At 41.2% G+C, this 26,471-nt stretch overlaps 1 protein-coding gene and 1 long non-coding RNA gene across 2 annotated transcripts in view; one reads left to right on the forward strand and one right to left on the reverse strand.

Moving 5' to 3' along the window:
* Window positions 1–445: 445 nt before the first annotated feature.
* Window positions 446–1,385, reverse strand: LOC119940241. Its single transcript, XR_005454898.1, has 2 exons — window positions 1,215–1,385; window positions 446–674 (listed from the first exon to the last, which is right to left on the reverse strand). It is a non-coding gene; the product is annotated as an uncharacterized LOC119940241 (long non-coding RNA).
* A 4,457-nt stretch (window positions 1,386–5,842) lies between these two features.
* BRWD1 (bromodomain and WD repeat domain containing 1) overlaps window positions 5,843–26,471 on the forward strand; it is an 85,418-nt gene continuing 64,789 nt past the window's right edge. The window contains exons 1-5 of the mRNA XM_038760134.1: window positions 5,843–6,231; window positions 6,276–6,411; window positions 6,574–6,603; window positions 10,438–10,497; window positions 26,262–26,412. Of these exons, the coding sequence (XP_038616062.1) occupies window positions 5,843–6,231; window positions 6,276–6,411; window positions 6,574–6,603; window positions 10,438–10,497; window positions 26,262–26,412 (766 nt within the window). The remainder of the gene's footprint in view (window positions 6,232–6,275; window positions 6,412–6,573; window positions 6,604–10,437; window positions 10,498–26,261; window positions 26,413–26,471) is intronic.

A 26,471-nucleotide genomic window follows, 5' to 3' on the forward strand; every position in this document is an offset into this window, starting at 1 on the left:
GCAAACTACAGCATTTTGACAGCTGGCAACATTTACTCTCTCCTTAATATATTAAATTGCCAGGCAGAACAACTCAATATCAATTATTTGGACTGGCAGAGATGAACAAACCTAATTCTTTTTTAAATGTAACATTCTGTTTTAATGTATGCTGCTTTAAGTTATTTAAGGATGCTTAGGGTTTGTCTTTAATGAAAAACAAAAAAATGAAATGATTAAATTAAATTTATAGCTCTTACTCTCTTCTTATTTTATCGACATTTTAGAGTTCTTTTTTTTAAGATGGTTATTATAGGCAGGGACAGAAGGTATTCCCAACGCAGAAGGATTTTGGGTGGTGGATAAATCCTTTTAGGCCATTACAGTAGAATTTACTGCACCTCAGCAATACACCGAATTGCAGTACTGTTCCATGAATCACAATCTACTAGAAATCAGACGGGAAAATCTTTTAGAACCTTTTATTGCAAATTTGATAGCATCCATAAATCCATAATTTCACTTGGAATGTGGAATACAGTCTCGATGGTTCAGACTGCACACCTTGCCCTGGAAGTCACAGTCGTGAGTGAAGAAGAAACAGCACCGTGTAACGTTAGAAGCCATGAACGGTTCACGAGAGACACCCCCTTGCAAATTTCGTCTTCCTTATCCCTACTGGAACAACTTCATTCCTGGTGAAGATTTCACAAAAGAAGTGGGTTTTGAGAAAAGGACTGAATAAATGAGGAGGGTTAATTTATGCATGCAATGCAGCATAGAAATAGAGATTTTAGTAAAAAGGAACAAAAGTACCCATCTACTCATTGTACCTTAATCTCGTGTACTTTGCTGCTGACCCCTTGCCCAAGGCCTCCCTCTGGGCTGGAACTCCTTCTTTCTTCATATACAACAGACCATCATTCTCCCCCCCTTCAAAGCCCCACTTTTAAAAATCACATCTCCTCCAGGAGGCCTTCCCCAACTAAACCCTCAATTCCACTACTCCCTCTCCCTTCTGCATCACTTATGCACTGGGATCTGTACCCTTAAAGCACCTGAAATTCACTTTACCCTCCACCCTACAGCACTGATGTACACAGCCATAATTTATTTTAATTTCTGTCTCCCCCTCTAAACTGTAAGCTCCTTTAGACAGGGAATGTATCTACCACCTCTATTGTACTACACTCTCCCAAGCACTGAAGTATACAGAGTAAGCAGTCAATAAATACCTTGATTGATTGAGCGTAGCACTTATTGAGCACCCTCTGGTGTAATGTACTGTACTAAGTACTTGAATAGTGGCCACATTCCCATGGGGGAAATGAACATAAAAACACTTTCACCTACAAAAATCAAAACAAATAAATGGTTGAATAATAATAATGATGGTATTTGTTAAGCGCTTACTATGTGCCCAAAGTCACACAGCTGTCAAGTGGCAGAGGTGGGATTAGAACCCACGACCTCTGGGCTCCCAAGCCCATGCTCTTTCCACTGAGCCACGCTGCATCTTAATATGGATACAAAGCGGGGACCACTTGATATAAGGGTATGTCGGTCGGTGGTCTCTTCCTACAACGCCATCAGGACACCGATTCCAAAAATCTTGGCCCCCAACGATCGGAATGGCCAAAACGCTCGTTTCACACCTCTCGTCTCCGGCATCAAAACACTTACAGGCCGGGGACCTGGGGGCTCCAGAGAAGCCGGCGTCGGGTGTGGCTTCCTGCCTTAGAAGCAGTGTGGCTCAGTGGAAAGAGCCCGGGCTTTGGAGTTCAGAGGTCATGGGTTCAAATCCCAGCTCTGCCAATTGTCAGCTGTGTGACTTTGGGCAAGTCACTTCACTTCTCCGTGTCTCAGTGACCTTGTCTGTAAAACGGGGATTAAGACTGTGAGCCCCCCGTGGGACAACCTGATCACCCTGTAACCTCCCCAGCGCTTAGAACAGTGCTTTGCACACAGTAAGCGCTTAATAAATGTCATTTAAAAAATACCACCACCATCATCATTAACAAATACCATTATTATTAGCAAATACCATCATTATTATTATTAACAAATACCATAATCATCATTATCATTACTCGCAAATACCATCATCATTAACAAATACCATTATTATTATTAACAAATACCATAATCATCATCATCATTATTAGCAAATACCATCCATCATCATTAACATATACCATTATTATTATTAACAAATACCTTAATCATTATTATTATTAGAATATACCATCACCATTATTATTAGCAAATACCATTATTATTAACAAATACCATAATCATCATCATTATTATTATTAGCAAATACCATCATCATTATTATTAACAAATACCATTATTATTAAGAAATACCATTATCATTATTAACAAATACCATTATTATTAACAAATACCATAATCATCACTACTATTAACAGATACCATCATTATTAGAAAGTACCAACATCATTATTATTAACAAATACCATTATTATTATTAACAAATACCATAATCATCATTATTATTAGCAAATACCATCATTATTAACAACAAATACCATTATTATTAACAAATACCATAATCATCATTATCACTAACAGATACCATTATTATTACTAGCAAATACCATCATTATTATTAACAAACAGCATTATTATTAACAAATACCATTATTATTAGCAAATACCATCATCCTCATCATTATTAACAACTACCATTATTATCAACAAATACCACAACCATCATTATTATTAACAGATACCATTATTATTATCAGCAAACACCATCGTCATTATTATTCACAAATACCATAATCATCGTTATCATTAACAGATACCATTATCATTACTAGCAAATACCACCATCGCTATTATTAACAAATACCATCATTATTAACAAATACCCTTATCGCCATCGTTAACAAATACCATAACCATCATCATGATCATTAACAAATACTATTATGATTAAGAAATCCCATCATTGTTATCAACAAATACCATAACCATCATCATCATCATCATCATCAATCGTATTTATTGAGCGCTTACTATGTGCACAGCACTGTACTAAGCGCTTGGGAAGGACAAATTGGCAACATATAGAGACAGTCCCTACCCAACAGTGGGCTCACAGTCTAAAAGGGGGAGACAGAGAACAAAACCAAACATACTAACAAAATAAAATAAATAGAATAGATATGTACAAGTAAGATAAATAAATAAATAAGTAGAGCAATAAATATCCACAAACATATATACATATATACAGGTCTTAACTCAGGTCTTAACTCACCAATCAATCAATCGTATTTATTGAGCGCTTACTGATCATCATGATCATTAACAAATACCATTATGATTAAGAAATCCCATCATTATTATCAACAAATACCATAACCATCATCATCATCATTAACAAATACCATTATGATTAAGAAATCCCATCATCAATATTAACAAATACCATGATTATCAACAGACACCATAACCGTCATTATCATTACCGGATACCATTATTATTATCAGGAAACCCCACCATCACTTTTATTATTAACAAATACCATCATCATCATTATCATCAACAGATACCGTTATCATCACTAGCAAATGCCATCGTCGTTGTTATTAACAAATCCCATTATTACTAACAAATACCATTATTAGCATTAACAAATATCATCATCATTAACAGATACCGTTATCATCACTAGCAAATGCCATCGTCGTTGTTATTAACAAATACCATTATTACTAACAAATACCATTATTAGCATTAACAAATATCATCATTAACAGATACCATTATCATCACTAGCAAATGCCATCATCGTTGTTATTAATAAATCGCATTATTACTAACAAATACCATTATTAGCATTAACAAATATCATCATTAACAGATACCATTATCATCACTAGCAAATGCCATCATCGTTGTTATTAACAAATCCCATTATTATTAACAAACACCATTATTAGCATTAACAAATATCATCGTCATTAACAGATACCATTATCATCACTAGCAAATGCCATCATCGTTGTTATCAACAAATACCATTATTACTAACAAATACCATTATTAGCATTAACAAATATCATCGTCATTAACAGATACCATTATCATCACTAGCAAATGCCATCATCGTTGTTATTAACAAATCCCATTATTATTAACAAATACCATTATTAGCATTAACAAATATCATCGTCATTAACAGATACCGTTATCATCACTAGCAAATGCCATCATCGTTGTTATTAACAAATACCATTATTACTAACAAATACCATTATTAGCATTAACAAATACCATCATCATTAACAGATACCATTATCATCACTAGCAAATGCCATCATCGTTGTTATTAACAAATCCCATTATTACTAACAAATACCATTATTAGCATTAACAAATATCATCGTCATTAACAGATACCATTATCATCACTAGCAAATGCCATCATCGTTGTTATCAACAAATACCATTATTACTAACAAATACCATTATTAGCATTAACAAATATCATCGTCATTAACAGATACCATTATCATCACTAGCAAATGCCATCATCGTTGTTATCAACAAATACCATTATTAGCATTAACAAATATCATCGTCATTAACAGATACCATTATCATCACTAGCAAATGCCATCGTCGTTGTTATTAACAAATGCCATTATTACTAACAAATACCATTATAAGCATTAACAAATATCATCATCATTAACAGATACCGTTATCATCACTAGCAAATGCCATCGTCGTTGTTATTAACAAATGCCATTATTACTAACAAATACCATTATTAGCATTAACAAATATCATCATTAACAGATACCATTATCATCACTAGCAAATGCCATCATCGTTGTTATTAACAAATCCCATTATTATTAACAAACACCATTATTAGCATTAACAAATATCATCGTCATTAACAGATACCATTATCATCACTAGCAAATGCCATCATCGTTGTTATCAACAAATCCCATTATTACTAACAAATACCATTATTAGCATTAACAAATATCATCGTCATTAACAGATACCATTATCATCACTAGCAAATGCCATCATCGTTGTTATCAACAAATACCATTATTACTAACAAATACCATTATTAGCATTAACAAATATCATCGTCATTAACAGATACCATTATCATCACTAGGAAATGCCATCATCGTTGTTATTAACAAATCCCATTATTATTAACAAATACCATTATTAGCATTAACAAATATCATCATCATTAACAGATACCATTATCATCACTAGCAAATGCCATCATCGTCGTTAACAAATACCATTATTAGCATTAACAAATATCATCATCATCAACAGATACCGTTATCATCACTAGCAAATGCCATCATCGTTAACAAATACCATTATTAGCATTAACAAATATCATCATCATTAACAGATACCATCATCATCACTAGCACATGCCATCATCGTTGTCATCAACAAATGCCATTATTATTAACAAATACCATTATTAGCATTAACAAATATCATCGTCATTAGCAGATACCATTATCATCACGAGCACATGCCATCATCGTCGTTATTAACAAATACCATTATTAGCATTCACAAATACCATCACCCCGATCATTCACAAATACCATTATTATGAAGAAACACCATCATCATCAACAATCGTATTTATTAAGCGCTTACTATGTGCAGATACCATTATTATCATGAACAAATATTATTATTATTAACAAATACCACCATCATCATTATTCTGACCCCCCCCCCCCCTTCCCGTCCTTACGATTACCTCAGGGGGGCCGGCGCCCGCTCCCTCCGCGACGTCTGAGGGAAGAAAGCAGTTCCGGCCTCACAATGGGGGCCGCTTCACCGCGCGCACGAATACCCGCCCTCACGCGCGTCGCCTCTCCCTCCCCCCCCCCCCCCCCCGGCCGGCGGCGCGAGACAGGACGCCCCCCCCCCCGCGCCCCCTCCCTCCAGCACGCGCCTAATTCCAAAAGGGCGCGCGCGCCGTCCCGGGGAGCCCCCAACCCGGGCGCGCGCGCCGAGCGGAGGGACTATTTCTTCTCCCGGCCCCTCCGCGGAGGCGGCGGGGCCGCGCGGCAGGACGGCAATGGCGGCGGGGAGAAGCCGGAGGTAGAAGGGGGGAGGGAGGGGGGAAAGCGAGTGGCTCCGGCGCGGCCTCCAAGTGGGGCCCCCCCCCCCCCGGTCATGGCCGAACCTTCGCTCAGCCGCCGTTCCGTGCCCGTTATTGAATCAGGTAAGAGGAGGAGGAAGAGGCGCTTCTTCTTCTTCTTCTTCTTCTTCGTCCCTCGCGTTCCCCATTCCTCACCCGTCTTCTCTGCTCTTGTTCCCCGCCGTCAGAGCTCTACTTCCTCATCGCACGGTTCCTGTCGGCGGGGCCCTGTCGGAGGGCGACGCAGGTGAGTGTGGGGTGAGGTGGGGGGCGACCCCTTCCCCCTCCTCCTCCTCCTCCTCCTCCTCTTCTTCCTCCCCTTCCTCCTCCTCCTCCTCCCCCCGGGATCCGGGGTCCGCGGGCTCGGAATGACCGAACACCTTCTAACCGGGTTGTCTGTCCGCTGCAGGCGCTGGTGCAGGAGTTGGAGCAGTACCAGGTCTGTGCAGCTCCTCTCTTTTCCCCCCTCCCTCCCTCTTCCTCAATCATCATCATCATCAATCGTGTTTATTGAGCAATTACTATGTGCTGAGCCCTGGACTAAGCGCTTGGGAAATACAGATTGGCAGCATAGAGAGACCGTCCCTACCCAACAGTGGGCTCACAGTCTAAATCATCATCATCAGTCGTATTTATTGAGCGCTTACTCTGTGCAGAGCACTGGACTAAGCGCTTGGGAAGGACAGATTGGCAACATAGACAGGCCCTACCCAACAGTGGGCTCGCAGTCTAAATAATAATGATCATCATCATCAATCGTATTTATTGAGCGCTTACTATGTGCAGAGCACTGGACTAAGCGCTTGGGAAGGACAGATTGGCAACATAGACAGGCCCTACCCAACAGTGGGCTCGCAGTCTAAATAATAATAATAATAATCATCATCATCATCATCAATCGTATTGAGCGCTTACTATGTGCAGAGCACTGGACTAAGCGCTTGGGAAGGACAGATTGGCAACATAGACAGGCCCTACCCAACAGCGGGCTCGCAGTCTAAATAGTAATAATAATAACGCCGCCATCTCTCCTCTTCCTCAATCATCATCAATCATATTTATTGAGCGCTTACTATGTGCAGAGCACTGGACTAAGCGCTTGGGAAGGGCAAATTGGCAACATAGACAGGCCCTACCCAACAGTGGGCTCGCAGTCTAAACAATAATAATAATGCCGGCATCTCTCCTCTTCCTCAATCATCATCAATCGTATTTATTGAGCGCTTACTATGTGCAGAGCACTGGACTAAGCGCTTGGGAAGGACAGATTGGCAACATAGACAGGCCCTACCCAACAGCGGGCTCGCAGTCTAAATAGTAATAATAATAACGCCGCCATCTCTCCTCTTCCTCAATCATCATCAATCGTATTTATTGAGCGCTTACTATGTGCAGAGCGCTGGACTAAGCGCTTGGGAAGGGCAAATTGGCAACATAGACAGGCCCTACCCAACAGTGGGCTCGCAGTCTAAACAATAATAATAATGCCGGCATCTCTCCTCTTCCTCAATCATCATCAATCGTATTTATTGAGCGCTTACTCTGTGCAGAGCACTGGACTAAGCGCTTGGGAAGTACAGATTGGCAACATATAGAGACCGTCCCTACCCAACAGTGGGCTCGCAGTCTAAATAATCATCATCATCATCATCATCAATCGTATTTATTGAGCGCTTACTCTGTGCAGAGCACTGGACTAAGCGCTTGGGAAGGACAAATTGGCAACATATAGAGACAGTCCCTACCCAACAGTGGGCTCGCAGTCTAAATAATCATCATCATCATCAATCGTATTTATTGAGCGCTTACTATGTGCAGAGCACTGGACTAAGCGCCTGGGAAGGACAAATTGGCAACATACAGAGACAGTCCCTACCCAACAGCGGGCTCACAGTCTTAAAGGGGGAGACAGAGAACAAAACCAAACATACTAACAAAATGAAATAAATAGGATAGATAGGTACAAGTGAAATAAGGTGAAATAATGTTCAAGGCCCTGCTGAGAGCTCACCTGCTCCAGGAGGCCTTCCCAGACTGAGCCCCTTCCTTCCTCTCCCCCTCGTCCCCCTCTCCATCCCCCCATCTTACCTCCTTCCCTTCCCCACAGCACCTGTATATATGTATATATGGTTGCACATATTTATTACTCTATTTATTTATTTATTTTACTTGTACATTTCTATCCTATTTATTTTATTTTGTTGGTATGTTTGGTTTTGTTCTCTGTCTCCCCCTTTTAGACTGTGAGCCCACTGTTGGGTAGGGACTGTCTCTATGTGTTGCCAATTTGTACTTCCCAAGCGCTTAGTACAGTGCTCTGCACATAGTAAGCGCTCAATAAATACGATTGATTGATTGATTGATTGATAAATAAATAAATAAATAGAGTAATAAATATGTACAACCATATATCCATATAGACAGGTGCTGTGGGGAAGGGAAGGAGGTAAGACGGGGGGGCGATGGAGAGGGGGACGAGGGGGAGAGGAAGGAAGGGGCTCAGTCTGGGAAGGCCTCCTGGAGGAGGTGAGCTCTCAGCAGGGCCTTGAAGGGAGGAAGAGAGCGAGCTTGGCGGATGGGCAGAGGGAGGGCATTCCAGGCCCGGGGGATGACGTGGGCCGGGGGTCGACGGCGGGACAGGCGAGAATAATGCCGGCATCTCTCCTCTTCCTCAATCATCATCATCATCAATCGTATTTATTGAGCGCTTACTCTGTGCAGAGCACTGGACTAAGCGCTTGGGAAGGACAAATTGGCAACATATACAGTCCCTACCCAACAGTGGGCTCGCAGTCTAAATAATAATAATAATGCCGGCATTTACTAAGCGCCTACTATGTGCGAAGCGCCGTTCCAAGTCTTCATCCCCGTTTAACAGATGAGGTCACCGAGGCCCTGAGAAGTGACTTAATAATAATGGCATTTATTAAGCGCTTACTATGTGCGAAGCGCCGTTCTGTCTTCATCCCCATTTAACAGATGAGGTCACCGAGGCCTTGAGAAGTGACTTAATAAGAATGGCATTTATTAAGCGCTTACTATGGGCGAAGCACCGTTCTAAGTGGGGGGCTCCCAGTCTTCATCCCCATTTTCCAGATGAGGTCACCGAGGCACTTATTAAGCGCTTTCTATGTGCGAAACACCGTTCTAAGTGGGGGGCCCCCAGTCTTCATCCCCATTTTCCAGGTGAGGTCACCGAGGCCCTGAGAAGTGACTTAATAATAATGGCATTTGTTAAGCGATTACTATGGGCGAAGCACCATTCTAAGTGGGGGGCTCCCAGTCTTCATCCCCATTTTCCAGATGAGGTCACCGAGGCCCTGAGTAGTGACTTAATAATAATAATAATGGCATTTATTAAGCGCTTACTATGTGCAAAGCACCGTTCTAAGCGCTGGGGGTGACACAGGCTGATTAGGTTGTCCCACGGGGGGGGCTCCCAGTCTTCATCCCCATTTTCCAGATAAGGGAACTGAGGCCCTGAGAAGTGACTTAATAATAATAATAATAATACTGGCACTTACTAAGCGCTTACTATGTGCAAAGCACTGTTCTAAGAGCTGGGGGTGATACAGGCTGATTAGGTTGTCCCACGTGGGGGCTCCCAGTCTTCATCCCCATTGTCCAAATGAGGGAACTGAGGCCCTGAGAAGTGACTTAATAATGGCATTGATTGAGCGCTTACTATGTGCAAAGCACTGTTCTAAACGCTGGGGAGGTTACAGGGGGATTAGGTTGTCCCACGGGGGGCTCCCAGTCTTCATCCCCAGTTTCCAGATTGAGGGATCTGAGGCCTTGAGAAATGACTTAATAATAATGGCATTTATTAAGCGCTTACTATGTGCAAAGCACTGTTCTAAGCGCCGGGGGCGATGCAGGCTGATCAGGTTGTCCCACGGGGGGCTTCCAGTCCTCATCCCCATTTTCCAGATGAGGGAACTGAGGCCCTGAGAAGTGAAGTGGCTTGCCCAAAGTCACCCAGCTGACCGTTGGCGGAGCTGGAATTTGAACCCCTGACTCCAAAGCCCGGGCTCTTCCCACTTCCTTCCCTTCTCCACGCTCCCACCCCCCGCCTCCTTCCCAACTTGCCCCCCTCGGGATCACCCTCCGACCCACCCCTTGGCCTGCTGCTGCCAAATCTACACTTTTATATTAATAATGATGATGATGGCATCGATTGAGCGCTTACTATGCGCAAAGCACTGTTCTAAGCGCCGGGGAGGTTGCAAAGTGACCGGATTTACTTACGCCCTCCCGCTTCTGCCCCCTCCAGCTGCTGCCCAAGAGGTTGGACTGGGAGGGCAACGAACATGACAGGAGCTACGAGGAGTTGGTGAGATTTTTCACTTTATTTTTTAATATCGGCGAGGGGGGGAAAACGGTCCTAAGTATCCCGAGAGCGTCACATCAGGGCGTGTGTGGTGTGACTGTTTTGTTTCTCAACGGAGGGAGGGATCGTGGGAGAGAAATGATCTTTTTTCCGTCGTCGGGGGGTGTTTTTTATTTATTTATTTTAATAAGGGGGGAGGGTTTGTTTTGGTAAAAAAAAAAAAAACGCAAGCGAGATGCTCGGTGGGGGGAGTTTTAATGGGGAGATGGTTGGAGAACGGGGCGGGCCTATAGCGTCTTTTACATGCCAACCACTCAGAGAGCAGGTTTCATCCCAACAGTAGCCGATTTGTGAATCAAGCGTTGATTGGACGGGATCTCCTCTTCCGACTTCCCCTTTGTTGGTTGCTTCTGTTCCTCAGGAAATAATAACAATAATAATGGCATTTATTAAGCGCTTACTAGGTGCGAAGCGCTGGGGAGGTTACAAGGTGATCAGGTTGCCCCACGAGGGGGGCTCACGGTCGTAATCCCCATTTTACAGATGAGGGAACTAAAGCACAGAAGTGAGGAGACTTGCCCAAAGCCTGACAATGGGTGGAATCGGGATTTGAACCCACAACCTCTGACTCCAAAGCCCGTGCTCTTTCCACTGAGCCACGCTGCTTCTCTTGAATGAATTGAAATCTTTGAAATCTGAAGGCTGGGCCGTGGGGGGTAAGAGTTAACATTTCTGATTTGTGGAGCATGTTGCCAACTTGTACTTCCCAAGCGCTTAGTACGGTGCTCTGCACACAGTAATTGCTCAATAAATATGAATGAATGAATTTTATTCCCCATTGGGTTCTCAAACGCCTTTTTTTTTTTGTGAACTAACCCTTTGACGTCCAGTCCTTTATGTCAGATTTGGGTGACAAGCGCGGTCAAGTCACGCCGACAATTGTTGCGGAAGGAAAATAACTTTGGTCTGAACTATTTTAAGGGGAGTTAGCCCGTCGTTGTTGCGTTTCTCTGCTTGTGTGGGTGCGATAAGCTTGATTTATGTTTTTGAATGGCAGTTGCATTTTTTTTAAAAACGGCGGTTAGAAATATTGACCGTACATTGTCAGAAAACAAACTGAATAGCAGATAGGTTTGTGAAAAGTCTTGCTGACAACCGGACAAGACCCTCTTTCCTCAGCACGGTTATATGCAGATGGAATACACTTGATGAAAATCTTCCCTCTTCCATACATTACCCCCTCCCCTTTTTTTTTAAATGGTGTGGGGGCGACTACTCCCGTAATAAACGCTTAAGGTAATCATTTAATTCAACAAAATATCTTCTGAAACATTCTTTGGTCTTGGTTTCTCAAACATCTCTGTACCCCTATATAACTAGGTCTGTGAATTCTTTGTTGCAGAACTCTTGCAGTTTTTCGCAAATGAAAAATCCTACTTAGACTATTTATATCCTTTCTCAGTAGTTACAAATAACTCCAGTTTTAAGCCCTTGGAAGTAGGACTTGACTATTGTGACTAGGAAACATATGAACTCAAGCTATAATTATAGTTATCAGTGTTTGTGTTCAGTTTGGCCTATTTGAAGGTAATGCAGGTGAAATTCAGAAATTTCCATGAAATTTGTTCTCCCCTCACCAAGAAAAAGTAATTTTGAAAGGGGTGTTGAAAGGAATTTTGAAAGGACTTGACTACTGTGACTAGGAAGCATATGAACTCAAGCTATAATTATAGTTAGCAGTGTTTGTGTTCGGTTTGGCCTATTTGAAGGTAATGCAGGTGAAATTCAGAAATTTCCATGAAGTTTGTTCTCCCCTCACCAAGAAAAAGTAATTTTGAAAGGGATGTTTAAAGAAGTATTTCTAAAGAAGGCTCTTTTTTATTAGGTAATGTCAAATCTTGTAATCGAGGTGCAGTGGGAGAAAAGTATTATCATTTTAAAGATATCAATAGCTGTATGTTAGCCGACTCAAAAGTTTTTAATGTTTTTTGCAAAGCCACCTTTCTATTTAGGACCTTGGGCCATGTTTGATATATTGAAACATCCCATTTTGTCCCTTCTCTGTGCTCAGGTTAGCACTTTTGATTGGTTTTATCAATTTAACATCAAAGAGCTAAATGGCCTATAATTTCCCGTAGGAAATACTTGTAATGCACTTCATTACTTTCCCAAGGTACAAAAAATGGACAAACAATACAAATTAAACAGCAGCTACGTGATCAAATAAAATGTAGTCAATAATAACATTTTGAATTAAACTTTTGTGTATATAATGTAGATACAACACACCAAATATTGTCTTTCACAGACTATCAATGTAAATTTTATACTATAATATCAGCATTATCTGATAGTGAATCAAAATTAACTTTAATCACTATCAAAGTGTTTCAAAGGGAGGGAAAAGGAAGTGCACTGAAATTCAGTAGCACTCTGGCAGAAGAACAGCAGTGTGGAAGGCTGTGTTTGTCTACTGTCTTTATCTTATTTGCATCGTTTACAACTCAGAAGTTGAGTCCTATATTCAGGCTTCTGTGCTAAATCTCTGAATACTGAGATTCCTTTTAATTTTTCCTCAATTCAGAAAAAATGGCATTTAAAAATAAAACTAAATCAAACTTAATGGGCATTGTCTCAGGCTTTGTTTTCAGCTCGTTGTGGGCAGGAATGTGTCTGTTGTTTTAGTGTCCTCTCCCAAGTGCTTAGTACAGTGCTTTGCACACAGTAAGCACTCAATAAATACCATTGAATGAATGAATTATTTTGTGGAGAAAGTTGGCTAAAATTGATTCTTCCAGAAGGTAAACATTTGGGAAAGTCACTGTAGACACTGAGATTTGAATATTATGAGAATTTTTACACAGAAATTGGTACTACTACTGTTTGGTTTTCTTGTTCTTCCGATTCCGTCACGTCACACAGACACTTTTTTGTGACTCCTTGGTTAGAATTGAGGTAATTCATCCCTTCTAGTGAAAGCTTATCCGTAGTAAATGTGGCTAAATGCAGTTTTGTCGTGCATAGTGAAAAAATGTTCATACATTGTAATCCCAGTGAGTACCTAAAAAGTCAATGTGTTAAGCAGCCTTTTTCTTCAGGAACTCATGATTACAGTTTATAGTGAGGTCAGGCAGTATCTGGGTCTCTGTTGCCCTTAGAGTAGCAAGAATTCTGTAAGACTTAATTCAGAGGGATGCTCTCTAACTTTTTTTCATGCCGTCGTCCCCCGCCCCAGGTTTGGCATACCTACGCCTAGCTTTTTTTTCTTTTTGTTGCCTTTTTGGTTTTGTTTTGTTGGTCTTCTGCCCTCCTCAATCCCCTCTTTAAGCTGCTTGTTTTTGAAGTAGTGATTCTGTCTTGGATGGGACTCAGATACAAATTACGTGCTCTCTGATTCTGCTATGTTGCTTTAAATGGCATACTCTGGGACTCCTCTAGAAAGAATTTCTTGCCTCAGGTGGCTTCTTACTTTATAGTGACCTGCTGGAAGAAGAGTATTTAAGCTTTACCATTTCAGGGCCCAAATGAACAGGATACAGGCTGCGGCTAGAATACGTAGGAGTTTGAGTGAAGGCAGAGATGGAGCCTGGAAGGAAGTCAGAAGGCTTGAACCAGAAAAGATCCTGCGCCTTGTAGGAAGAAGGAAGATTAAGGAACACTAGGAAAATTTTGGCACTGAAACCACTCTTGTCAAATAAGACCTACCTGCTTCATGTCTTCCTTCGGTCAAGGCCGGGGAAATGAAATTCAAGTATTGAAGTATGCTTCAAGTAGAGTGGTGCATCCATAGCGGTGGGTCTTGGTAGGAAAATGTGCGGTATTTACCAACGAGGCTGGAAAGTTGGGGAGATGAGACCTGTTTCTTCTGGAGCTGAAAGGATCGTGCTTCATCCATTGATGAGGGACTTCACAGAGTACCTGGGGCCAAGTTGAAAAGAATTTGGAATCTGCCTATTAACAAATCTGTTCATTTTATAGCTATCAGTTAGATCATTCTACTTCCCGTGGGATAGAGGTGAAAAATGTACTTGGATGAGTGCAGAGAGGAGGGATTTGGCAGGGGGATTGGTTCTGGGGCCCCTCCTTCAACCCGCTCCTCCAGCTTGCCTGGAATCTGGAAGCCGCCCTGAGACCGCCAATACAGTGCAACAAGGTTTAGAGGAGAGTGGTTGGGTTGCATGTAGAACTAGTGGTATATATATTGTCTTTATTGTGTGTTTGTGCATAGCTCATGTTAGGCACTCAGCAAGGTAATCCTTGGAAAGTTCCCTTAGAACCTTCTTACCCCCAAACTTGTCCCAAAATGTGGGTTATTGGTTCAGAAAACAACTCTTCAGGAAATAAATCAAACTAGTGGAATTACTCTTATCCTATGTGAACAGGATTGACCTGCTCATTTGATATTATTTCTATGCCTTCTAAATCTTGGAATGGAGCAGGAACAATAAAAGACGATGGCCAAGTCCAAAATGGTAACCAAATGAAGTGAAACCAGCATCATCTTATCCTTGTCTGTTGCTGGGATTCAGTCTTTTGCCTATCTTGAGATCCCAGGCTCTCTTTTCCCTGGGTTTTATTGCTATGCTTTCGGGTTTTATCCCTCTCCAAAGTGAACCAAGAAACCCTCTCTATTTTTCAGAAAGTCTGTCTTAATTGGTCCTTACATTGGAGGGATCACATATTGCAATGTTCCTTACCTCAAATTACACTCCTGGTTGCTGAGCCTAATTAGGGGGCAATGTAGGGCCTTACATGAATAAGGTATTGGATTTTCCTGAGGGCTGCGAGCCATGTATGCTATGGGCCACAGTGAATGTGCCTAAGACCTGCATGTACTTTTTGGAGACACTATAGTCTTGTAACTTTCAAGTAAATTTTACAGCTGTTTTTTTCCTGTTCTCTGCTGCACACCCACTCACTGTACATAATCAACCCATTAGTCAGTGGGAGGTGCCTAGGGCCAATTCAGGTCCAGCAAGCCTTCTAGAGAGGCTTTAGTACTACCTCATTATGCAAGCAACTTTCCCTTCGTTGGTTATTTCTGGCTTTTAGTGATTGGTTAATTTTATCTCAAGAGGTAAGGTCTGATTTCTGGTTCCCCGGTCCTTTAATTCAGTTCAGCTAAGGGCACCTGCAGAGTTCAGACCTCTCCTTCCCTTTGCTTTTTATCACATAAATGCATTAATAAGTAAGATTGAACTCAAATGTATAGTTTATAAATAAAAATAAGAAATGGAATGCCCCAGAGCAAGTATAAATGTTTGAGTTCTTGAACTGGTGTGCATTTGGAATTGACATTTTGAATTTCAAAATGCAGTTTGATTCTTCAGTTAGTCTCAACACCTGAAATCTTGTGACTTGAAACAGTAGTGGTCCCACCACAATAAAAGGGAACAAAGCAAGAATACCCTCTGTCTGTCTCTCTCTCCCACACTCCTGTGAAAAATACTAGTGTGTAATTAAAGCCGTGCTTGTGAAGAAATCAAACTCAAAGTTTAGAGGCAGTTCAGGTTTAGAGTGATTGATTTTTGTGAGCCATGGAAAATAAAGAGTTTTTATTTTCTCAAATACCAAATCAGTGCCAACAAAAGAGGAAAAAGTCAATGTGTCAATGTGTGTCAATGTGTCAATACTGCAACGCTGAGAAACCTAACTAAATGATGTGACAAAAAAAATCCAGTTTGAGATTTAAAATTGCGAGAAATGGAAACAAAATATTGTGGGAAAAGTTGCTTCCAAAACATTTTACAGAACCCTCCGAGATACCCTGGAAGATACAAGAATTGTGTAAATCTGTTGATAATCACTTGAATTTAGCAAATGTTGGTGGAAACAGAGGCATTCATAATTTAAAGGTGAACAACCACGTAGCTTCCTCAATTATGGAGGGTAATTTACTGGAAAAAAATATAGCAGATTATAAGGAAAAATGGCCAGTATAGATCTGGAAAGTGGTCATGCCAGCTGTGAAATTGAAGTCAGGGATGGGCAAAGTACAGCCAAATGGACCACCATCTGGAAAGTTGAATTTGACCCAAGCCACCATTTCTGCCTGTAGCAGCTTCTAACCAGCAGTCATGGTTCTGGAGTTGTAGCAGTGCAGGCTGCTTATTTGCACCCCCAGCAGACTCTCCCCCTCCTCTCTCCCTCCTTTCCCCCCTCCTCTCTCCCCAGGGGCCACCCGCCCCACCCATTCTCTGCTCTTCAGCAAATCAGCCAGTAATTGTGGCTTGCATAAGATCTCTTAATCAATTGATAGTATTTGCAGAGCACTGCAGTACAGTAGAAATTAGCACATTCCCTTCCTTGAAGAGCTTAAAGTTGAGCAGGGAGAGGCACACAAAATAATTGAGGAGAAACGTAAATTGCGTATAGTGATAAATGCTTCTAAGTCCTTTAAATTGTAAGCTTGGTGTGGGCGTAGAATGGATCTACCAATTCTGTTATACTCTCCCAAGCGTTTAGCTCAGTGCTGTGCACATGAGTGCTCAACAAATATGATTGATTATGTAGTAGGGTGTGTAAGTCGATATGTCCAAGAGTGCTGTGGGTGGTTGTGAGTGCAGTTGGCTTCCCCCTGGCAGCAGCAATTCTCCCTGAAGCAGCCTGGGAGTCAGAAAGTCACGAGTTCTAATCCCAGCTCCGACACTTGTGTGCTGTGTGACCTTGGGCCTCTCACTTCACTTCTCTGGGCCTCAGTTACCTCATCTGTAAAATGGGGACTGAGACTGTGAGCCCCATGTAGGACAGGGACTATGTCCAACTCTACTTGTGTCCACCCCAGTGCTTAGTGCAGTGCCTGGCACATGGTAAGCGCTTAACAAATACCATTATTATTATTATTTGGATTGGGCTGAACCGGCCAGGAGAGAGGAGGAGGGAAGAGACCATTGTGGCCACCTCCACCCTGCCTGGTCCTTATAGGCTGGTGGTTCTGGGGCTTCAAGAACAGAAAGTGGGAGAACCAGTGATGGTTCTCCTCCCCCAACCCCCACTACTGTGACAGTTTGGACAGAAAGTGGGTATAAAACAGCCTCATCAGGGGTAGGGCCATCTGACCATGAAATGAAAACATTCTGTACTGTTCTGTTTTTGATTTTTAATGGTACTTGTTAAGCACTTACTATGTGCCAAGCACTGCAGTATATTCTGGGGTTGATGCAAGATCATCAGGTTGGGTACAGCCCCTGTCCTACATGGGGCTCACGGTCTGTCGGAGGGAGAAAAAGATTTAATCTCCATCTGACAGATAAAGTAACTGGGACCCAGAGAAGTTGTGACAAATGGGGAGCTGGGATCAGAACCCAGGTTATCTGACTCCTAGACTCTTTTCAAAATGTTGCTTCCCTTTTTTAACAAATAAGCTAAAACTAGTTTAGTGGCCCATGAACCAAAATAATTGCCCACTTCTAGGTATGGAAAATTGATTTAAAATGTTGGTTCCTGTTGAACTGAATGTGACTGAAGTATATCTTCCCATAGATTTAGATGTCATTCAGGAGCCTGTGGAAAAGTAATATTAAATTAATTAATGGGCTGTTGTACTCTCCAAACACCTAGTTCAGTGCTCTGTACACAGTACATGGTCAATAGAAAACATTGATTGGTTATGGCCAATATATGTCATATAAACTATTGCTTAATCATAAAGTAATTCAAAGCACCATTTAATATTACAAGGGGAGTTATAGCGTGATTTATGAGCCTTTGGTGGCTGCAAAAGCAGAACTTGTTCTGCTGGTAGTGGTTTTGCAACTTCAGTGATCAGTTTGTCCAATTTAGGCTAATTAACAGGCAAACTCCTTTGAAATACTTGTGCACCTTTGAAGGTGACCCTAATGGGGAGAGTTCAGTCATATTTATAAATTCATCTTTTCTTGAAAGCTGATGCGAGATTTTTTTAAAATCCCATAAGTTTAACAGATGGTAGATAAATCCATAACAAGTACTTCATCTGTTTCACTGCCTAGCAGTGATTAGATTGGGTAAATCTGAGGTCCTTGTTGAACAGTGATTTCTCTAAATGAGATGTAATTGACTCCACATCTCCCTTGTCCATTTCTAAACTAAATCGCCACCCAACTTTTCAACAATGTCTTTGGTTGTCTCCTTAGGGGTCTCCTCGGTGTCTCTGTGGGCAGAGCTTTCTCCAAGATCTGTTTATTGTTAATTCTTTAATCTGAGCCCAGATGGATGCGGCAGGTCAAGGTTTCCATAGATGGAAGGGCGAAGGTTAGGGCAGATGAAGAATAAGACCTCAAATAATACAGTTCGCATTTCTGGGGTGGCTTTGCTACTGCTACTACTGCTAATTATGGCATTTATTTGTGCCAAGCACTGTATTGAGCGTGGGGTAGAGGTAAGACAATGAGGTTGGTCACAGCTCCTTGCCGCTGTAGGACTCACAGCCTAAGTAGGGAAGAGTAGGATTTAATCCCCATTTTATGACCATGAGGAAACTGAGGCACGGAGTAGTTAAGAGATTTGCTCAAGGTCACATACCGGGCAAGTGGCAGAGTGGGATTAGAACACCGGGGTAAGGTAGCAAACAGTGTTGGTTGTATCTTTGGGTTGGTTGGTACAGACGAGTAGTTTTAACGTAAGGTACAGTTGGAGATATTGGGTATTGGAAACCTCTATACAAATAAAAAAGTTTCTGTCCAATCTGCATCATGCTGCTCAAGGCTGAGGGGAGCTGGCCTCTGGATATTTAGGGATTGAGCATCAGGGGGCCAGAGACCAGTGGGGATTGGGTTTTTTTTTTTTTTTTTAATGTGGTGTTTTGGGTTTTTTTTTTTACAGTTTTAATATGTTCAGTTTTGCTTTAGACAACCATATAATCATTGAACTGAAGGCCTCTTGGTCAGAGAGAAATCTTAAAATGGTATTGGGTTATATTTGAATGTATATCTATACCCTTCAATGCTTAAGCGCTTAGTACAACGCTCTGCACACAGTAAGCACTCAATCATCATCATCAATCGTATTTATTGAGCGCTTACTATGTGCAGAGCACTGTACTAAGTGCTTGGGAAGTACAAATTGGCAACATCTAGAGACAGTCCCTACCCAGCAGTGGGCTCACAGTCTAAAAGGGGGAGACAGAGAACAAAACCAAACATACTAACAAAATAAAATAAATAGAATAGATATGTACAAGTAAAATAAATAAATAAAAACTAATGTTAGGTACCTGCCTTCAGCTGGGGAAACTCGCAACGTCTTTTAGTGCCGTACTGTAATTCAACTACTTAGATTTATTCATTCAATAAATACAATTGAATGAATGAATGAATGATGTTACTGATTCGATTGGGTGTCTTGTCTCCTGCTGTCTGTTTAGGAAAAGAAAAAGTGTATGTGAAAAGACTGACTAGCTTGTGACTCAAGTCCTTTAAAAAAAACTGAACCCTGCTTGTGATTCATCGTTTCATAGTGTACTGGTCCAAAAGCTGTGACCTAACGCTTTGCTGAAGGTGAGGGTGTAGTGGATAGAGCCTGGGCCTGAGAGTCGGAAGGTCATGGGTTCTAATCCCTGCTCCCCCATTTGTCTGCTGTGTGGCCTTGGCCGAGTCACTTCACTTCTCTGCGCCTGTTACCTTATCTGTAAAATGGGCATTAAGACTGTGAGCCCCATTTGGGAGAGGGACTGTATCCAACCCGATTTGCTTGTGATCACCCCAGCACTTAGTACACTGCCTGGCACACAGTAAGCACTAAACAAATACCATTATTAGTATTATTATCATTATTATTATTTGAATGCTAGTGCTTCCTAGTTCCCCCCAGTAGAAGTTGCCCTTCCCTCTGTCCTCCAAATATTTCTTCAGCAGATCTTGCTTGTGATTGGAAGCAGCATGGCTCAGTGGAAAGAGCACGGGCTTTGGAGTCAGAGGTCGTGGGTTCAAATGCCGGCTCCGCCACTTGTCAGCTGTGTGACTTTGGGCAAGTCACTTAACTTCTCTGGGCCTCAGTTCCCTCATCTGTAAAATGGGGATGAAGACTGTGAGTCCCATGTGGGACAACCTGATTACCTTGTATCTACCCCAGCGCTTAGAACAGTGCCTTGCACATAGTAAGCGCTTAACAAATACCAACATTATTATTATTATTATTGTCCTGCTTCAGCTCATCAATGACTTATCTCTCCTGCTGTCCATTTTTTGTACATGATATCAGCAGAATTATGATCGTCAGTCATATTTGAGTGCTTACTCCAGACAGAGCACTGCACTAAGCTCTTGTGAGAGTTCAGTAGAACAGTAGACACATTCCCTGCCCACAACGAGTTTACAGTCTAGAGGGGGAGGTAGACATTACTATAAATACCTAAAACTGCAGATATAATAAATTATAGATGTTCCCAACTTTACCTCAGTGCTGACCGGCTAGGTGTAGTGAGAGATCTCATTTGCATGGCTTTTAGGTGAACCTGATCAAACTTTCAGAAATGGGTTATGCTGTGTATTCCAAGTCCAAATTGTGCAGCCTCTTTGTTTTGGCCTTGGCTGTCTTTTCCCACTCTTTTTGGCATTGCCCTGACATGTGCCATGTGTTCATCTCCCCTCCCAGCACCAAAGCACTTATGTACGTATCTGTAGTTTATATTTATGTCTGTCTCCCCCTCTCGACTTTAAGCTCATTGTGGGCAGGGAATGCATCTATTGTTGTAATCTCCCAAGCGCTTAGTACTGTGCTCTGCACACAGTAAACGCTCAATAAATATGATTGAATGAATGAATACTGCCTCCCTCCCCCCCTCGTTTGGAGGTCCATGCCTCTGTTTCTAATGCAAAATGATTTATGCTCACTTACAAGGTACACGTTTACTCTGTTTAATGGAAGTAGCTTTGAATTTTTCAGGTTATTCAAAGCACACAACTGATCAAGTGTAAATTGATGACCCTGACACATTCTCCATCGGTGACATGAAGCAGATTTACTTGATGGGTTCTTGTTCTCTATCTCCCCCTTCTAGACTGTGAGCCCACAGTTGGGTAGGTACCGTCTCTATATGTTGCCAACTTGTACTTCCCAAGCGCTTAGTACAGTGCTCTGCACACAGTAAGCGCTCAGTAAATACGATTGAATGAATGAGTGAATGTTCTTTTTTAGTCTATTTATGCACCATTGTTCCAGGATGCAGCAGAAGACCTGAAAGTTGATTTTTAGAACTTGCCCACATACTACTGGTAGACAGGAGCTTTATATCTATTTCTAACCTGGCACTTTTCCCTCATATATTTAATTTAGAAAAGGAGAAGTGTTTTGCTGTGAATATTTTTGATATTTTGGTTGAAGGCTCCCTCTTATGTTGAGAAAATAATTCCTTAAGCATATATAAATTACCCCTCGTCCATTGCAAAAGTTACGGCAAATTGTATCTTTTGCTCTTTGTGATAAGGTGGATTTGTATATTACTAGGGTAGTCGTGTAAGGTTCTCAGCTGGAAATAGCTGTTTCCCTTTGGCCTAAATCCTGAAGAAATTAGATTGACTAAGAGGTTATCAATCAATCAGTCAGTGGTATTTATCGAGCACTTCAGTGTGCAGAACTCTGTTTTAAGTGTGTAGGGGGGAACAATACAGTATAGGTGATAGATATGACCCCTTCCCACAAGAAGCTCTTAATCTATTCTGAGAAACAAAGTTTTTTTTTAATAAAATATAGGGTGGGCTGGTGAAAAGTTTGTAATCTAGAAACCTTTTTAAGAACAGAAGAGCCTTGGGACTTGATAAAAAAAAAAAGTAAAATGAGTTGCCTCAAAACTGCCTTGTAAGCTTTGTTTGATCATCTAAGTGGCAAAGTAAGAGGCTAACAAAATTGGAATAGCATCTTGCAGATATCAAAGCTTATAATAAAAATGAAAAGATTCTCTCAAAAGCAGAAAGCCAGCTGGGAAATTAGTGATTTACCATTACTTGATGGTAATGATGTAAAGTAACACATACATATGAAAATGATTTCCACAGAGATTATGAAAGAATCCCAGTGAATGTTTTAGTGTGTTTCTTTTTTTAATTTCCAAGGAAAATTAGTGGGATTCCACATCCAAATTGTTTTTGTAGAGGGGAGTTCAAGCAAAGTGGGGGATCAGATTGACGCCTTCATAAGTTTCGTCCCAGTTAATAAACTGAATGTAAACAAATCAAAAAAACTGGGTGGCAGCTATCAGAGTTCTGAAGAAAGGAGACTGGTTAAGCAGATAGTGAGGTTAAGGATCCTTGAAACACACTATATTTTCTGTATGGAGAAGTGCTATCCTAATTAATGAAGATCTGTAATTCTTTGAATGGTCAAAAAGCATCGTGGCCTGGAAAAAACAGCATAGGCTTGGAAGTCAAAGGACCTGGGTTCTAATCCAGGCTCTGCCACTTGCCTTCTGTGTGGCCTTGAGCAAGTCTCTTAACTTCTCTGTGCTTCAGTTTCCATTTTTATGGGTTTTTTTTATTTTTTTTAACGGTATTTGTTAAGGGCTTCTGTGTGTCAGGCCGTATTAAATAGTGGGGTAGATAAAAGCCATTCAGTTTGGACACAGTCCCTTTCCCACATGGGGCTCACAGGCTTAATTCCATTTACAGAAGAGGTAACTGAGGCACAGAGAAGTTGTCACACAACAGACAAGTGCCAGAGTAGGAATTAGAACACAGGTCCTCTGACTCCCAGGCATGTGTTCTTTCCACTAGGCCAGTGCTGCTTCTTGATGCTTTCCTAATCTGCAAATTGAAGTTTCAATACCTTGGTGTGTGATAGGACCAAACTCCATCCAATATTAATCTGTCATAGCACTTAATACAGTTTTTGGCACATAGTCAGCATGTAGCTATTATTATAATAATTATAATTTGAGAGGGGAATCAGATCATTAAACAAATTAAAGTTTTCAAACTTCTTTTGATTACAATTCCACTCCAAAGACCTCTCCAACAGGATAGTCAAAGAACTGAAGGGAACAGAAGCAGTGTCATCTTGGGGAAAGACCATGGGCCTGGGAGTTGGAGTTGTAATCCCATCTCTACTAGTTGCCTATTTTGTGATCTCAGACAAGTAGCGTAACGTCTTGGTGCCTCCTTCCTCATTTGTAAAATGGGGATTTAAATACCTGTTCTCCCTCCCCGTCGAACTGTGAGCCTCATGTGGGACAGGGATTGGGTCTGACATGACTATCTTGTATCTACTCAAACTCTTAGTATTGAGATTGGCACATAGGGCTTTAACAGTCAGTCCATCAGTTGCATTTAATGAACTTTGCCTGTTTCAGAGCACTGTACTACTAAGCAGTTGGGAGAGTAAAATACCACGGATAATATTAACGATAATTCACTCTCCCAAGTGTTTAGTCCCATAAGAGGATAATGACAATAATAGTAATAATAGTTATTATTGTTTTTATTCTATTGTGGACCCAAACTGTCCAGGTAGTAGGTGGAAAAGGTAGGGTTAACTGCCTGTCTTGGGATGGAGATGTGTAAATAGTGGCAACCTTCTGAATTGATGCTGAGATCACTTTTACATCTTTTTCATTAGTGATGTGGAGGAGAACTGGCCTAATGAAAGCTCCAACCTTGGAAGTGACACTAAACTTCTCCGGTTCAGGCAGATGGGGAAAAAAACAGTTGGAAAATCTGCAAAGCAGAGTAGGCAGAAATGTAGCCAACCTGCATACTTTGCTCTTCTAGTACCACCTTGCTCACTGTACCCTGATCTCATCTCTTTTGCTGCTGACTCTCTTTTTCCACGTCTTCCCTCCGGCTTGGTACTCTCTCCCCCTTCATATATACCAGATCACCAATCGCTCCACCTTCAAAGCCTTTTTGAGGCTACATGTCCTTTACGAGATTATTGAGCCTTATTGAGGTTACATCTCCTCTTCTAAGCCCTCTTTTCACCGGCTTCCTCTCCCTTCTACATCATCTACGCACCTGGATCTGTGACCCTTGACATCTGATTTTTTTTTCACCCCACCCTCAGTCGTGGCTCAGGAAAGATCTTGTAGTTTTAGGCAACAGTTCCCTCAAACCGTCAGGCAAAAACACCAAGAAAATTTTGGGTCTCACCAGACCAAAAAAAAAAGTTATGGTTTTGCCACTAAGTGAAAAGGAAACATGCCCACACCTGGAATAATAATAATAATAATGGCATTTATTAAGAGCTTACTATGTGCAAAGCACTGTTCTATCTGTTCACTGCTTCTTAGGAAGAACATAGCTGGGAAAGGGTGGTGACCAAAATAATCGGGGAGATTGAGTAACATCCTCTTGACTCTTCAGTCTGGGAAAATAAAGGCTAAGAATGGGGCCTGATTGAACAATTACCGAATCATGAAGGGTGAATATGAGATTGTTCACAGACTCCCAACAAGAGGATAAGGGGTCAACCATTGAGCCTTGAAGGTGTTGGGTCCAAACATCACTCAGTGGATGGTAAATATATGGAATTCTTGAATACAAAGATATGCATGTAAAAACTATCAATAGTTTGAGGGAAAGTTGGATAAACTTGTGAATGAGAAGCTTATAATGAGTTACCAAGTGGAAATCTTTAGCATGGTTTGTGATACATGCATAACCATGAAGATAGATGCCACGGGAGGAAGCTATGAGTCACACTGTACTTTCGAGCATCTTTTGGGTGCACTGTTGAAGACAGAAATGCAGTCTAATCCTGTAGTGGCAATCTTTGTTAACTCTTTACAAGGTTAAGATAATTCAACTTATAAAATTTTGAGTAATGTTGTTTACTGGAAAAAAATACTTTGTGGTGAAGAAATATTAAAATTCCAGAAAAACTATTTTTAAGACACCACATAGTTGGTGGCGGGTTTACAGTGCATTACAGCAGATGCCAGAGCATCTTGAACTCAGTTTTCCTTTGTGAAGCAAAATACTGTTTTTCCCGGGAAATGTCTTTAGTTGAGAGTTGTGGTATATTTTCAAGAGATGAATTGTACTGGAATTTGTGGGTTGGGGAGAGGAGAATCTGGATGGATTTGTTTTGTAGTTTGCATGTGGTGTTCCTAGCTTTTTTTTTTTGATTTTTTTTATCCAGGGGTTCTCGTCCTGCCCTTCTCCTTGCCCCATTAACACCCCCCCACCCAAACCTCCTGCAGTTCATCTTCAATAATGTCAGATTAGACTTGTGGTGATTAGGCAGCGTTGTTGTGTTGTGTAGTTACTTAGGTATAACTCCTGATGGACTTCAAGGACTTTCTTGAGGTTACCTAAGGTGACAGTGATGTAGGGGAACGGTTCAGAGGGACCAGGATGCATAAGTGGTACAGTTGAAATGCCCTGTCAATCAGCGTGATGGTGACATTAAGATTTTTAAGATGGGAGACTGTGGTTTGCACTTGCATCTTTTCACTCTGAAGACAACTAAGTGTTACATTTGCAAACGTCATGCCCAACACCCTGTATAAAAATAAGGCAAAAACAGATTTCTACAGGAAACCTATTTTGGAAATAATAACACCTCCTGTGAAGATTAACTGTGTACGTTATGTAAAAGCTATTGGGTTGATTTTTAGAAAGATTACAGCCTGAATGTTTAATTTTTAGGTCTACGTCCGTGTGGCAAGGCTTATGTACCCTTTCCTATCCATCTTTTAGTAATTCACTCTAAAAAATAGTAATGCATATATACTATTTAAGAACCTATTGTTTCCTTAAACTTTTGAGGAACTTTAATAATGCTTAGCATGAATAAATTTGTGACCTGACCTTACACTATTCCCTCAAACATTTATGTAAACCTTTGTTTTTGTACAGGTCTTGTCTAATAAACATGTGGCTCCAGATCACTTGTTGCAAATTTGCCAACGTATTGGGCCTATGCTGGATAAAGAAATTCCACCCAGCATTTTGAAAGTCACCTCCTTACTTGGTGCAGGGAGACAGTCTCTGCTTCGAACAGCAAAAGGTACCTGTGGGAAATATTTTAACCTTTTGTTTAGTGGGGTTCATAGTTGGAAAGTGATG

This window comes from Tachyglossus aculeatus, chromosome 18, assembly GCF_015852505.1.
Source record: "Tachyglossus aculeatus isolate mTacAcu1 chromosome 18, mTacAcu1.pri, whole genome shotgun sequence".
In the NCBI taxonomy this organism is placed as follows: domain Eukaryota; kingdom Metazoa; phylum Chordata; class Mammalia; order Monotremata; family Tachyglossidae; genus Tachyglossus; species Tachyglossus aculeatus.